The 16884-nt window shown below is 38.7% G+C and overlaps 1 protein-coding gene across 2 annotated transcripts in view; it reads right to left on the bottom strand.

Annotated features, from left to right (window-relative positions):
* Nucleotides 1-16884, bottom strand: part of Nol10 (nucleolar protein 10) — a 79286-nt gene that overhangs the window by 23249 nt on the left and 39153 nt on the right. For both annotated transcript variants that reach the window (XM_015479979.2, XM_048804821.1), the window contains exon 14: nt 2631-2757. In XM_015479979.2, the coding sequence (XP_015335465.1) occupies nt 2631-2757 (127 nt within the window). The remainder of the gene's footprint in view (nt 1-2630; nt 2758-16884) is intronic.

Here is a 16884-nt window from a genome sequence, read left to right as displayed (position 1 = left end):
ATTAGTATCATTTTAAATATCTTACTAAGCATAAAAATGTTTTTTTTTTTAATTTTAAAAAAAAGGTCTTTATGAACTGTGACAAATTGGCAAACAGGGTTCCTTATATTAGTGATTCTCAGATTTTAGGATTCTGCTAATTTAACTTAAAAAGGAATATTGGTAATCAACAGATAAGTTGAAACTTTGTACTGCAAAGGAGAAATATCATCTCCCATCATTTCCTAAAGCAAAGGACACTGTCACAACAGAAATATAGAAAGGATATTAAGCATTCCCAAGAAAGAACAGTGGACAAACGTATGTTCACGTAACAAACACACTTATATACACCAAGACCTACATTATTTATTTATATTATAAATATATTTATTTATATTATTAAGACCTACATTACATACTCATATATATAGACACATAAAAGGTTCACTGCCAATCAGTGTCTGGAAACCCTGCCTTAAATGACACCTTTTGTAGGGTTTCCTAATAGATTACACTTGGAGTAGTGGTGCTGGTGGGCACATAAGGACTCTCTGCAAATGTCACAGATATTATTTATTAATTGTAAATACTCACACAGAATAATGTTATAAAAATATGTTATAAAAATGTTATAAAAATTTATCTCAATGACAGACCATATGAGATACACCTACAAGAAAAGTAACTTTGTATAACAAGTAACTGTATTTCTAAGAGAAACATTACTCTGATTTCAAAATTTCAGGAACACATACCCACAGCTCTGAAAATCAGGTACTAGGCAAAGTCACCTGGCAGTACAAAACAATACGCAGTACAGAGAAATATAAAAAGGGAATACTTAATATCCTTTTAGTATGATTTCATAAAGTAATCATAAGACTTGGCCAGAGAACTCTTTCCCTGGAATTCATCAGGTTAATGAAACCCCAGGAGTTAGAACTTCACAGTGGATTCTTATAAAAAGAGGGCTGAACTATGACAAAAATGTACCATGTTAACAACCTAAATTTCTGTACCCATTATGATTATACTTACTCTTTCCTCAGAATGATTGGTCTGATTGTCAAATTATTATTATAAGTTACAGCAAAATAATCTGTTTCCTTTATTACATTAAGTGTATAAAACTTTTATTATAGCCCAGGATTATTTCAGTATCAAATAAGGTCATAAATTAAAAAACAGCAGAAAGCTTTTCATATTTCTAAACACAATCTGACAGAAGCAGCATTTTCCAAAGATAGCTCCACAGAGTACTGGTCCTGAGAGATCTTCTAAAGAAAAAAAACTGAGGAATGTTTCATATGCCCCTCCCAATTCCCCCGGGATTTATAATGTTCCACATTAATAGGTCTAAGATGTTTGCAAGTTAAGGAATTGATTGAACTTTGCTTAACCTAATATTCACCAAACTCATCTGCCATGCTTTCTGGTATAACTGTTATTTTGTTGACTAATGTATCTATTTCTATAGTTTTTCTTAAATGGGCAATAAAATTACATTTGAACAAAATGTATCTAAACTTATAACTAATTGCTTTCCTCACTCAAACATAGTGAAGACTGGAAAAAGTACCCAAAACATATTGAAGATAGTTTAAAGGAAAAAAAAAATCCACTAAATAAAATGACTTTTCCCCCTCCAACTTAAGGGTGTAGCTGAGTGTGACACAGGACATTACAAAGATTAATTATGTTGGAGATACTTACGAAGGTACTTCTGTAGAAGATGCTATGTCACCCTATTTCATTCGTCAGTCATTTACTAAAGGCTGAATGTTGTTCCTTCCTTTTTAGACACATTAAAACTTAAATAACTATTCTGGTGTTAACTGGTATAAAATGATTCTGTCTGGACTAACTGCTATGAGATACAAGTTATAAATAATGCTTTAAGAACTGCTCAATTAATCTAATTATTACATGACTCTATTCTTTTAATATTCAACTGCTGTTTTCATCTAATTGTTCTAAAGGCAATGAAGTTGCCCAGACTTGTGGAGAAGGGATCCTCTAAGTTTTCCTACTCTCAATAATTTGCTATGTAGTTCTCTGCCAACAATAGAACAAGATTAGCAAAATCTACCCTCTTTATCCTACAAAGGACTGCTGGGCAATAGGATAAATATGCCCTCCCAAGAGACTGGCCTAACTGAGGTAAAAAGCATGGGGTCTGGGTTTAAGTCCCAACTCTGAAATATATTAACACAGAACCCTTTGCAGAGTTCCTTTTATCTTCCTGTGCTTAGCTTCCTTATCTATAACATGGAATTATAATAATACCTACTCTGTGGGGTTGTGAGTACTAACTGGATGATAGGCAAATATTTTCAAAACCTTATTTGCAACTTAGCACTTGGAAAAAAAATCACTCTTTTCTTGATGTAATTTTTCTATACATGGCTAGTATGTTCAAAGAAATCATTTCTCCTTTAACATACAGAAAAAAAAATCTAGAGATTGAATTTACCTAAAACTTTGTCTAAGCAGAGATTACAAATTTGGCAATTCATAACACTTTAAATATCCGATCTGATAGAGAGGGAAGATTTTGAAAATTAGATAAACCTGACCCAGTCACCTTTAATGTTCAAAACTAAAACAAAGTGAGAAAATTTTAATAAAGATGTTGTAATTCTTTTTACCTAAATTTTCAAGATCTTTCTTGGTGACAAATTTGTAATCATCATAAACTGTGCTTTCTGGGTTCTCTTCTAATTCTTCCGTCAAGTTGTCTAAGAAGGAACACCACCGCGGAGCAGGACCCAAAACCTGTGGGTGTTTATTAAAGGTTAGCAAGTGCACATTCTCGCCACATCTGTCTAGACTTAGTTACTTTACAACTATTTCCTTAAATACAATTTTAAATTCTTATTTATATCAGAAAAACTGAAAAATAACAACAGGTAATGAACAAGTAGATAATGGAAAAAAAAATCTCAGTCTGAGAATCAAAGATATTAATGGATATTCTTATATTAGAACTGTCAAAATACAGATCCATAATTCAGGTACTTATAACCTCCACCCATTCATCCATCACCTCCCTCACTCAAAGGTGTACTAGAATTATGCAAAAATATATTTTGTATATCATTGTTTTTTTAAAAAATTTATCACTCATAATAAATAAAAGTCTCAAGTGAGAATTACCTTGTTTTAAGATTTTTCAACTAACTACTTAATTATATTCCATTCTTACAGCCTGCTTCATTTAATTCATTAAAAATTAAAAATCTGGAGCTCTGTGGGGGTAACCTGTAATCCTAGCAACTCAGAAAGCTGCAGCAGGAGGATCACAAGTTTGACCAATCTGGGCAATTTAGCAAGACCCTGAATCAAAATAAAATCAAGAGGTAGGGGCTGGTGAAGTGGATCAGCGGTGGAACACTTGTCTAGCATGCGCAAGGACCTAGGTTCAATCCTCAGTACTAGAAAAAAAAATTAAAATTCTAGACTATAGTTAATAACAATGTATTGTATTACTGAAACTGCTGTGAGTTTAAGAGACTTTAAGTGTTCTCATCACAAAAAAACAAGTGTGAGATAATGCATGTTAACTAGTTTAATACATCCATTACACAATGCACAGTACCCGTATTTCAAAACATGCTGTACATAATTCATACAATATATACTATTTTTTTGTCAATTAAAAAATAATTAATTAAAACTTTTTTCCATACATGAAATTCTTCAAATGTAACATAATGTGGCCAGGTCCCACAAGTTGTCCCAATGAAAGACTGAAGAACTAAAGCCTGAACAGAATTTATAACCAACCAACAAAACACGAATAGTTAACTTTGTAATCCCACTATTTCCATTAACTCTGTGATTGTTGAGTACTCTTTGTTGATACAAATCTTTTCTGCAATGCCCACCCTCAAGATCGACGCTTACTCCAAGGCAAGTCTGCTGGGTCTTGGAGCAGACACGCTGCTGCCAAGAGAACGCTGGGCACAGACCAGAGGGACTTCCAGTGACGACCTACCTGCCCATCCCAGCAGCAATTATTCACACAGGAAAAAACCCAATTCATAATGGAAATCATTACACCTAGCTTAACCTTCGTTGAGAACAGAGGCAGGAGGAAGAGTTAAAGGAAAACAGCCCCTGATAACATTCTCTTCAATTTAACAAAGTAGACATTAGACATGGCCATACTAATTTTAATTATATTATTTTGCCTCCACCACAAAGGGTATAGGGCCCATGAACGTGAATACTAAGTCTTAATGAGCATAAATGGAGTCTTAGAAGTTTCGTATTAGTGCAATTTGTACCATTTTTAAAAAACAAGATTTGACACACTAAGTGGTTTGACTCAATAAAAGACAAAACTTCAAGAAATACAAAGTATTTTTAAAAATCCAACGCACAACACTTTTAAAGGACCTGCTATATTATGTGATTTTAGGACAGTAGCTTGAAGTCAACAAATATTTATACCCAATGCTACCACATATAAAGCACTTACTAAACCAGAACACTGACCATGTGACTATGATCTCTCTGAAGGAGTACAAAACCTAGCTTAACCTTTGTGGAGAACAGAAGAAATCAGCAGAACGGTGTGTGCCTGTGTGTATGTGACACGTGTGTATCACACAGAGTCATGTATAGCAATGAACTGAGACTGCACTTAGGCAGAGGCAAGTGTGTCTGAAAGGACTTCAGGTCTGAATGAACACGTAGGCAAGCTGGAAATGTCACTGGGCAGCCTCTGAGAACAAATGCATGTGCGCACTTGCCACCACGGGGGGCGTCAGTCAGTCATAAATCTGTAAGAGCCAAGCTCTACCAGATGATGGTTACTACCTAAGACAGCAAGATTTTCTTTTAGACAGTATGAAAGTACACTATTATCACTTTTCTAGAATATCATGACCCAAGACACAGTCTTCTTGGGGAGTGAAAACTATGTCTGCTTTGCTAAGTGCTGGATTTCTAGCACCTAGAACAGTACCTGCCAAACTGTAGATGCTCAGTATATATTTGAACAAATAAACCCATTCATATTATACAGGGCACATATGAATTTCATATATACAAGACACTAAAATGTAGAAGGTTTTCTTTGGCAAAAGTATTTTTTTAAGTGTTTTGGTAGAATTTAGATCTATTCTGATTCCTATGCAAGGGGACACCAGTTATCCACAATACTTCCCCCTCAGTATTCTCGGGAATGGCCATAACTACAGCAGATGCCAGAATGTAAAGATGCTCAAGTTCCTCATACAAACTAACATAATATTTTCTTATAATCTGTACAAATCCTCCTGTGGACTTAAAGTCATTTCTAGGTTAATAATCCCCCAAATACCTGTACATGTTCAGCACAGATATAATTATTTTTAGAATATTTTCAATCTGTGGTTTTTGGACCTGCAGATGCAGAACCCACAGATATAAAGGGCAACTGCAGCTTCATCTTTAAAGCAGTCATAAACATGGGCTTCAAAGAAAATGAAAAGACTGCACTGTGTGTACTGACTTCTTTTGAGGGTGAGGGGTAGGAGTAACAAAATATCAGACCAGATCTGAATTTATTTTTATATAGTCTTCTTTGATAATGTTCCATTCTTTTTGATTGGCTACCTGATTTTAATGAAATTGTTCTAAACTGCCTCTCAGGAGACAGGGCTCGTTATGATAACTAATCTTTGAAATCAGATTCATAGCCATTAAATTTTATGGGAGGAAATATTTCCATCAAAAACAAAATGAAAACTAGTGGTTGGCTTTATTAATCACATTTCCCTTATGCCTTTTCAGAGAGAAAAACAACATATCAAAGTGGAAATTACTGATTCAGACTGGGATTAACTGCGGGTTTTATCTGCACTAGAGTTTTCCTCAGAGGCCTACCATAAAGCTGAAAAAACAGTGGTCACCTTAACCAACAGGGAGGGCTTAACTCTGATGTGCTTACACTGACCACATATTAATGTGCAAAAACTCCTTGCTGTCTACAAAGCCATAGTGTGTTAAAGGTCAACTAATTCTTGGAAATATATTAATTTACTTCTTAAATTTTGTTTACAATTGAGGAAAACATTGTTTTAACCACTGATGGACTATAATTACCACATTAAATGTTCCAGATTCTCTGGGCTGGATGCAGTGGAGAGGTACAGGCATGCCTTGCACCCATCAGGCCCTGGGTTTGATCCCCAGCACACCAAGTCAACCAACCAATCAATCTAGATTTCCTATATGTCATCAAATTGCTATATTCTATCCATTAGCCAAAACTGATTATTGCTTATTTATCTATATTTTAATGTACCTTAAGAATTTTGGTTCAGAAAACTGGGAGATTGTTCTACTTTAAAGTTATTATCTATTAATGACCTTCCACTTTTAATTTATAAGAATTTCCTAAAGTCACAGGAGAATAAATGTAAAAAACTAAAAAGTGACTCATCAGATTGCTAGAAAGGAACAATGATAATCTGATCAACAATCTAACTGGAAATGCTTGGTCCCCAAACATGAAAAGAATATATACTTATCGAGGTTGACCTTGGGAAGGTCTCAGCTATAATGCAGCCTCTTATCTGCTGTCCCAACTCGTTCAGGGAGAAGAACCAATTTTGAAGTAGATACCATCAGACCAAGACTATCAGCTGCCCAAGATGTGAATTATACAACACTTATGCAGCTCAGTGGTAGAGCACTTGCCTAGAATGTCCAAGGCCCTAGGTTCAGTTCCCAGGGCCATATACAAAAATATTGGGTGAAACCTGGGACAGTGGTCCACAGTCAAACCCACCATCATGTCTGCAGCAGAACCCATATAACTGCACCACTAGTTTGGGGGGGAAAAGGCTAGCAAGAGCCTCACCATTTCGTTTCAGGTTTCAGTCCTAATAATTCAGATCAGGTCAGGTAAGGTCAGGTTTTGCCACCAGTGAGTTACAAAAATAAATTTCAGAATTTGAGAATTGTAGATAAGAGATGATGAACCTATATATAAATATACATAGTAAAAATAGCTATATATAGGTAGAGCTGGGGATATAGTTCAGTTGGTAGAGTGCTTGACTCCCATGCACAAGGTCCTGGGTTCAATCCCCAGCACCACCAAAAAAAAAAAAAAAAAAAAAAAAAAAAAAAAAAGCTATATACAGTAAATACATACTGAATTCAGTTGTAAGTAATGGAACACTATTATGATTAATGATAATTTTTCTAATTGTACAGTTTGCCTTTCTCAGGGGGAGAATGGGATTTTGCAAAATTAGATGATCAACTCTACGACACAAATTTAAAAGAAAATTTCTTTTTCCAACTTTTCCTCTACTATTGGTTGAAAGACCCCACTAGCACTAGTGCATATTTTCAAATCCTGAAAGCCAAGTCTTTATTAAAAAGGATCCTGATCCTAGGACTAGAGAAACTAGTGAGAGCCAGAGGGAGTGGCCATGTCTTTAGGCAAGTAGTTACCTTGCAGCATAATGAGCTGCCTAATTGTACATCCAAGTTTACATGCATTTGCGTAATTATGAGTCATTTAAAGGTACTCTACTTGTAGTGTTTTATCCTCTGTTCCTAAAAATCAGATTTGCAAAGGAGCAATTTAATGTCAACGCTTTTAAAGATTTATTTTTAAAAGGAGGAAAATATCTTGTGTTCTGGTTTGATTTTGATTTAGCTTTTGCAAAAATAGGCACTGAAGTGAAACAAGAAAAATAAGACTAAATTAATTTTTTTTAAAAGTAAATTGTTTATGCCACTGTTTCCTGGTCGGCAGATGGAGGAACAGGTCATCAAGAGGCTCTGTGAGCACAAACAGGCACAATGTGCCTGGGACGTAACAGCAAGGGATGACTGACTAGATGTGCAAGCAAACACTTTAATACAATATTAAAACCAATATTTAGAACTACAAAGCTTTCTGTTAATAATGGCACCCTACCTCTCCCAAGCTTGTTAAAAGCACTGTAAATGATTATGAAAAGGAATTAAATAGGAGAAGAGTACAGTGGATTAGAGATCCCACTGGTGGGCAGGAGGGCTCAGGAGGACAGCAAAGAGACAGGACAGCAAGCTCCCTCAGGATGTGGGGCCATCACTTCGAGGCCCCAGGTGTGGGCACATGGGTGGAAGCCCAGGCTCAAACAAAGCAGGTGACAGGGGCTGACAAGCACTTTGTTCCCACCACCCCAGTGGAGACCAGGGGACAGTTCTCTGTATAGGGGGAACAAAAGCTGCCCACATGGTGGGGGAAGTGGTAACTACAGGCACAGGTGACCTGAGCAGTGGGGCCAACCTGTGGATAAGTGTCTGCCAGTCAGACTGTGCCCCTCGGTTCCCTTTCTCAGCTCCTGGAATGCCAGAAACCAAGTGAATGTAGGACTTCCACTCCACGCAGCTGAACCCCTAATGCCTTGACTTAGGAGAAAACAGAAGGTCCTGGAAGACACCCCAAGACACTGACAACCCAGAACAGTCAATAGCTGAGGGTCAGAATGAAAACTGCCAGTGGACAAGACCTCCAACAGGCAGTGTAGTGCCTCCTCGTCAAGAACAATTAAGAACAGACTGACGGGCTGGGGATGTGGCTCAAGGGGTAGCATGCTCACCTGGAATGCGCAAGGCGCTGGGTTCGATCCTCAGCACCACATAAAAATAAAATAAAGCTGTTGTGTCCACCGAAAACTAAAAACTAAATTGAAAACAAAACAAAACAAACAAACAAACAAAAAAAACAGACTGCCAAGCCTATGCCTGTAATTCCAGCAACCCAGGAGGTCAAGGCAGGAAGACTGCAAATTTGAGAGCAGCCTCAATGACTCAGTGAGACCCTGTCTCAAAATAAAAAATAACAGGGGCTGAGATGTAGCTCAGTGGTAGAGCACTTGCAGGCACATCTAAGGCCCCGAATTCAATCCCCAAGTGCTGAAGAGAGGAAAAACAAAACAAAATACAGTCCACCAATGGTCCTGTGCACTTACTCAATCTAGAGTAACTGTGAGGCACTGTTTCCTTCACTGCACATAATAGTGAACAAAACATACAAGAAACTCTCGAAGGACTTCCATTCCAGAACGGGGAACAGCGACAGGGAAGGTCACAGGGTGGGTCAGAAGTAAGTACTGGGGAAAATGAAGTGAAGAAAGCTGGGGGAGCAGAGGGGAAGAAGAGGAGGGGCGGACAGGGAGACACACACCAAGGTGATGACTGGACACAGACCTCAGGGGAGTGACCCAGAGACCTAGCAACTGCAAAGGACTTGAGGTCAGAACTGCTTGTCAAAAAAAGACCAGCCCAGCATGGCTTCCACTGGGTGCCAGGGAAAGTAGAGGTTGGATCACGTGGGGTCCCACAGGCCACTGCAGCCTTCACCTTTTAACTCTGGGGGAGACAGAAACCACCAGAGGGCTCTGGGCACAAGCAAAAGTAATGTGTTCTGACTTGTATTTACAGGGAGCACTCTGGCAAAGGCTGGGGACTTGCTTGTTCCAGGCATTTAAGGAAAGCTCTGCTCAATCATCAGCTGACAGTCAAGCAAACCAAGTGTAGACTCCAGTGGCTACACACAGCAAAGAAGACAGGGTTTACAGAATTAGTCCAGCAGGGACACTAAACAAACAAACAATGACAAACCCTGGGTAGGGAAGAGATGGAGTTCCATGATTTCCAAATTATCTGATTTAAAACATTTAGTTTTCAACAAAAAATTACAAGGCATGCAAAAAATCAAGAAAGCATAGCCATGTACAGGAGTCGGGGAAGAGCCAACAGGCTATCTTTAAGAGGCAGATTCCTTTAGTAAGTCAGCAAGATATTCAGCAACTGATGAATGGATGGACAAGATGTGTTGTAGCCACACAATGGAATGTCACTCAATGATCAAAAAAAAAAAGGTAAGCGAAAACACACCACATGTCACATGATTCCATTTAAATGAGATGTCAGGAAATGCAAATCCACAGAGACCTGAAGGAGATCAGGGGTTGATGGAGGTTGAAGGGGTAGAGTAGGAGAACAGGGAATAACAGGTAAGGGGCTGTGTGTATGTGTGTGTGTAATGAAATGACCCGGAATTAGACAGTGGTGCCCACGGTATACTAAACCCACGAGATTTATAGGTTTTCAGTTTAAAAGGGCAAACTTTGTAGTATAAATTATCGTTTTTTTGAGTGGGGGGGAGGGAGAGGGAGAATTTTAATATTTTATTTTTTAGTTATCGGCAGACACAACATCTTTGTTTTGTATGTGGTACTGAGGATCGAACTCGGGCCGCAAGCATGCTAGGTGAGCGCGCTACCGCTTGAGCCACATCCCCAGCCCATAAATTATATCTTAATAAGCTGTTGTTTTTAAAAATTTTAGTTAAGGATCACACTGTACTACTTTATCATATCTCTTTAGTTGCCTCTAATCTAGAAGGTCCCCTCAAGCTTCCTGCCTATAGGATCATCTACACTGGCTAAGAGTCAGGACAGCTGACCTGCCAGCTCCCCAGTTTGTGAATTTTTCCTCACAATTGTTCCTCATAACTAGAGCCAGTTAAGAGTTTCTGGCAAGAATCTTGCAGAGGATGCTATGCCAAGAGAACACTTGAAACTGTTTCTTCAGTAAGTGGCTCCGCATGATTAACATTTGTGAAGTCATGTGTTTATCATTTTATTTTCATAAATCTTTATACTTTTGTATTTTTCATTAGTTTTGAATTTCTGATATAAAATGAGGTTCCAGGAAGGAGAGTCTAACAAGGGTTGTCTGGGGACCTTCTCTCGAGAGCCAGTTAGGCTTAAGTTCCTAAACTACCCTGCGCTATACAGAGGAGAGGCCAGAAAGATGCAGGAAATACCTGCTCACACGTAAATAAACTGCAAAGACAGGGAGGCAAGGGGTGGGCACACCTCATTTCTTTTCAATAGAAGATGATAAGAAATGACCTTTCAGCACATTTATCTGAAAAGACTGAATCTTGTTTCCTTATTTCACCAAATGAAAAGAGGTTAAAAGCAATCTATTCCTTTTCCTTTTTAACTTTTTAACATTTACTTGAAGAGATAGAATTTGTAAAGGAAGCTTTGGGGAAACCAAAGTAACAATTTATTGAAAACTAAACTCCTATATCCACTGGTGGTTTAGGAACTTTGACCTTCACCGCATTCAGAACAGGCAAGCTTAGAGAAAACCAGACACTCCTGCTAAATTTAGGAAAGGGAGAAACAAAATTAACCTTGAATGAACTACTACAGTTTATATGAGCAAAAATTTTATTCAAACCCATGAAATTTCTTTAAAAAAATCTCTTAAAGTTCTGTCTTAAGTATTCCAAATTAGATTTATTTAACCTAAGTTATTCTAATTCAAGGTAGAAATGTATAAACAAGCCAGGCACAGTGGCACATGCCTATAATCCTAGCAACTGGGAAGGCTTGAGGCAGGAGGATAAGGCCTGCCTCAAACGTGTCTCCAAAAAAAATCAAAAAAGAAAGAAAAATTAAAAAAATTATATGCATGTGTATATATGACTATAGTCTCATATACATACATATATATTCATACTATAGTCATACATATGCAGATGCATTTTCAGTATTGCATATACATATTCATATATATATATAGTCAAATATATGACTAGGAATGTAGCTGAGTGTCAAAGCACCACTGGGTTCAATCCTCAGTACTGAAATGCGTAAACAATACATTAAATAACACTGAAAAATCCTCAGCTTCCATTTTCCTCCAATGCTGAAAAACAAAACAAAGACTAACACAGTCCCAATCTTCTTCACAGTCCACTATTAGTTGAATAAGAAAAACAGATGTTTCTTTTAAGCCCTCTCATCCGTTCTTTCCTGAAGAGCCTGACCTTACACCTCAGTATAAACAACCATTTGATGTTTATCGTCATATAAGAGTTGAAATTCCAGAGCAGCTTCCTAGGGTCTGCATTAACAATGACTCTAAGCAATGTTAAAGTCCTCTGCCTCTAGCCTTTTCCTCTTCCAATTTCCTAATTACACTAAAATGCTAACCTCGCACACACACACACATTGGGTACTAAAGGCACTAAGCCAATTTTATCACACGAGAATGCACTTATCTCTTTGATCACACACCTGGTAATGAGCACTCTCCAAGATCTTGTTTAGTTACTTTACTCCTGCCAAGAGTCACAGATGGCTTAATGCATTACCCTTGGGTAGCACATCAGCAGTTCCGGTTTAAGCTGACTTCCTTGCAGGCAAAGTGTTGATTAATAAATTTTCAGTGTATTCTTATTGCCTTCTAAATCTTAATTCTGAAGGTTATGTAAAAAATAAGACTATCGTAATATTTAAAAATACCCAGGGACGGAAACTAGGCAGAAACAATGGAAGTCTAAAACTTTAAAAAGGTTCTATGAACACTTGAAGGCTCCACACCTTCACAGCGCTATTCTAAGAAGGTCAAAAAACATGTTGCCATCAGTTAGCAGTAATTTGTTATCTCCAAGGGTCAGGTACGGAACTAGGAAATCCTTAAGAACACACTTCAAATTCAAACAAAGTAAGATTTCCCACATGTCCCCTACATAAAGGCAAAGGAGAGCCTGAAAAGAACTCAATTTGGTCTCAATCAAATAAAATGTGGCCGCCATCTGCAATAAGGAAGAAAGACCCCCTGACTTGATAAGGGGTACAGTGATAGGTCTGGAAAGAGAAATTCAATCTCAGAGCTAAACTCAAGCAGCACATCACAGACCTGGAAGGGGCTCCAATAATGAACAGCACTCTTTAGGACAGGTTTACAAAAAAAAAAAAAAAAAAAAAATTCATGACTTTTCAACACCAAGAAACTTTTTTTTTTCCCCCAAGGCCATAGCAACACAGTCCAAGCAAGTAGCTTAAAGACTGAACGTGACTCTGGAATAGTTTAGAGCTGCATTGTCCAACACTCCTACACTGTAGTCAGTAGCCACATGGGGCTATTCATATTAAAACTAATTAAAATTAAAATGAAATAAAATTTAAAACCAGCCCCATAGGCACACTGACCATACTTTGAACTCAACAGCCACCAGTGACTAAGCAGCTACCATACAGGACAGGGTAGGTGAAGAATCTGCTCAGAAACACTGGTGATCTGCTTTGGTTCAGAGAATTGAAAAATGCAGGTGTTCAGTAACCTTACTAGGAAACCATGCAAATAAATTATGATACATCTATACAACAAAACACTATGCAACTAAAAAGAATCAGCTCTGGGGCTGGGGTTGTGGCTCAGTGGCAGAGCACTTGCCTAGCATGTGCGAGGTGCTGGGTTTGATCTTCAGCACCACATAAAAATAAATAAATACAGGTTAAAAAAAAATCAGCTTGATGACCAGAATGATATTTTGTAAAATGACTAAAAAAAGTCTTTCAGAAGAATAGCATGACAATAGCTGGATTCTGTTATGCATGCGAGAGGGTGTGTTGCATGAGACTTCCCTCTGCAAAGAATGTATACCAAGGACTTCTTAATGCCACTGGGAAGAGCAATGATGAGGGAACTCCTCCTTTCTAGAACATGTAGTTTTGCAATTTTTTTTATTAGAGCATTTTTTGCCTAAAACAAAACTAATAACACCCTAAAAGGATTCAGGCATGGGTACCACGGGTACAGACATAGAGGGCAAGTTGACAAACTGCTACACTGCCAATCTGAAATACCCTTTCAAATACTCCTGGTAAAGAAGCAGAGACCCATGCCATGACTTGGGACTAAGGCTATCAGTGAACACCAGGATCAGTACTTATGTTATTAATGAGATGAGACCTTCAGAGTTCAGATAATAAAGATGATTTTTTTTTTCCTCCAGAGAAGTCAAGAACCTAACTCACAACCTTTCATCTTTCCATGTAGATAAATCAGAAAAATGAGGACAATTCCCTCCCAGAAAGCAGTTTAACTCTCTCAAAAGGACAGAGAACTTGACAATTTAACATTTCCAAAACCAAATTTAGCATCTGCTCTACCTCATCTCTGTGAATGGTGCCACTGTAGCCATTAAATTACCCTCCTCCTCACTCACCATCTCAGTGAATCAACAAACACTACCAAGGTCCTTCCTCAATACCTCTTTTCTCTCTCACTGCTTGTCCTAATCAATTCTGATGTGTTCTCCTACCACCTTCTTCCAAAGTTAGCCACAGGCGAATAATCTAATGAATACATATGATTTCACACCCCTATAATAAAACCTTCCAAAGGTATGCTGCTCTACTTAAAATCAAAAGTAAAAATTTCAGCATGGCACAAAAGGCAGAGATTTGGGCCTTAATACTTCTCCAGTACTATCTCTTGCCCTCACCACCCCCTGAAAGACCCAAGTTTCTTATAAACAGACTGAACTGATTAAGGTTGATCTGCTTTATTTTAATTCCCGGTGTAGAGAATGGTCTCTTCAATTCTACCACAGTTCTTCCCACCTTTATTGTCCAATTCCAAAATGTCCTTTAAAATTCAATCCGAACCTTACTACTTCCTCTAGCCCTCCTACTTAAGGGAAGGTGACTTTCTTATGTGCTCTTGTAAGAGCGTGTATATTCAAGTCCCACACCACCTGCGCTGTCTGCTCCTTTACTAGATCATAAGTGCCTAGGCAGCAAGGTGCACATTAAAATGTCGTTGATACCCCAGGCCTTAGTGCAGGCAAATGAAAGACGCCCACCAAGTTGCCCATGTAATGAATGATCCAGTCCCTCCAAAGACCAGAGTTGTTAACTAATTAACATAGGCTATCACCAAGCCCACAAAGAAAACACAGACAGCATTTTTTTTAATGATCAATTTAAAAATAAATGATGCCTACAGATTGAAACAACACTGAAATACCACTCTACACCTACCAGAATGGCCAAAACGCAAAACATTGAGGACATCAACTATCACCAAGGATACGGACCAACAGGAACTCTCATTTGCTGCCAGAAGAAATACAAAATGGTACAGACATTTTGGAAGCCAGTTTGGCAGTTTCTCACAAGAAACATACTGCTACCATATGATCTAGCAAGCAGGCTCCTTGACTACTTACTCAAAAGAGGAGAAAACTTATGTGGACACAAAAACTTGCACCTGAGTGTTTACAGCAGCTCTATGTCTACTGCCTAAACTAGAAGCTAGCAAGTGGGCCTTCAATAGGTGAGTGGTAAACAAACTGGTGCATCCATACAACAGATTAAGTAATAAGAAAGAAACAAGCCATTAAGTTACAAAAAGGCAGGGAAGAGGCTTTTGCATGATACTAAGTAAAAGAAGCCAATCTGAGAAGACCACATACTATGATTTCAACTTATGACATTCTGGAAAAGGCACAATCAGGGAGACAGCAAAAGGTCAGGGACACCCGGGTGTATGTGTGGGCTGACCAGGTAGGGCAATGATGCTGAATAATACTATAATGGTGTATATGTGTCTACACACTGTCAAAATCACAGAATGCACAGGCTGTGGACTTGGAGCAAAATGATGTGCTAATCTAGGTTCACCAAGTATACCAGTTGTAGCATTCTATTGTAGAATGTTGATGGGGGGTGGGTGTCGAGATCCATCTGCGGGCTCTATGTGGACTATCAACATCGCAGCCAGTGAGGGGATAGGTCTGGCACTAGGCACTTCCCATGGTACCCCCACAAGGTTAGACCACCTGATGCAGGCGAACCTCCCCCTTAGCTCTGCCAAAGGTCCTACACAGCATTGGGGGTGGGGTGACCTGCTGTAGCCGCATAGCCCCTCTAAGATGAGTATGACCTAAGATGCCAATCAACCTGCTGACTGCAAGACTTCCCAAAGCAAGATTCCATCCTGAAACCTTATCCCTGCCTTTGATGTACCCCCTTAAATAAACCAGGGGAGCCATTTCCTATTGGCCTATCAGGGGATCCACCTTTTTGAAACTATATTTCCAACTTTGTCTTTTGTTCTTCACTAATTATTCTAGACCTTAATTTCTTAGGTGGCTTACACCTCCTTGGCAGGAATAAGAACTCCCTAATGAAGTATTGGCCGCCTCCCCATGGGGAGGGTGCATAAAAACTCTATGATCTACTCAACTGTGCTGTGAACAGAGGTTTTGCAGTTGACTAAATGAAAGGATGTCGTCATCATGTGCAGATATACAAGAAGCATGAGTAGGCAGATCTAACCCTCCTTTCAGTATGCTGCACTACAAACATTCATATATAATTTTTGCCCACCCAAGAATACTGTCCTCTTTCTCAAGAAGGTAAATACATAAATAAGCCTAGCTGAAGACATGTACCCACATAAAGATCAAGCATTTATTCCCATTTTATCAATTTCAACAACTTCCTTCTAGAAGCGCTAGTAAGGTCAAGCCCACTTCCAATACCAAAACAAGCATGTAGGAGAGCTGAATAGAGAGGCAATGGGATGGGCAGATGAAGGGTTCCATATGCTTCCTGTCACTTTTATGTATATTTGAAACTTTTTCATAAAAAATTTATAAAAATAAAGTGTTAACAGTATTTTCATTTCCTCAAACCAGCACGGACTTAATGAGCGCTTGCAGCAGTCCAGGCACCTGGGGCACAAAGCTGCTGCTGTGACAAGGTCTGCGCCCAGCAGTGGTCTCGGCAGGCAAACTTTCTTAGAATCTGAGAACACTGAATTGTTAGAGTCTGTAAACAAGTCTGGATGGCGCCTGGCATTTTGCCAGAGGGAGTGGTTTGTGAAGTAACGCCAGTGAGCCATTAAGTGTGGAGATTCCTTATTGGTTGACTGCTGTATCTAGTTTATGTTAATTAAGATAAGCTGTGTGGAATGTATAAATACCTCTGTTGTCCCACAAAAAACGGCTCCCACTCCTGCTGTATCAATCTACACAAGTTGCTCGTCACCCCCCCCCGCCCTTTGTATTGCGCGCAGATGCGGCACTGA

The sequence above is a fragment of the Marmota marmota genome, unplaced genomic scaffold, assembly GCF_001458135.2.
Source record: "Marmota marmota marmota unplaced genomic scaffold, marMar, whole genome shotgun sequence".
Taxonomy (NCBI): domain Eukaryota; kingdom Metazoa; phylum Chordata; class Mammalia; order Rodentia; family Sciuridae; genus Marmota; species Marmota marmota.
The sequence above is the reverse complement of the archived record's forward strand: the minus strand, read 5'-3'. Positions and strand labels throughout refer to the sequence as shown.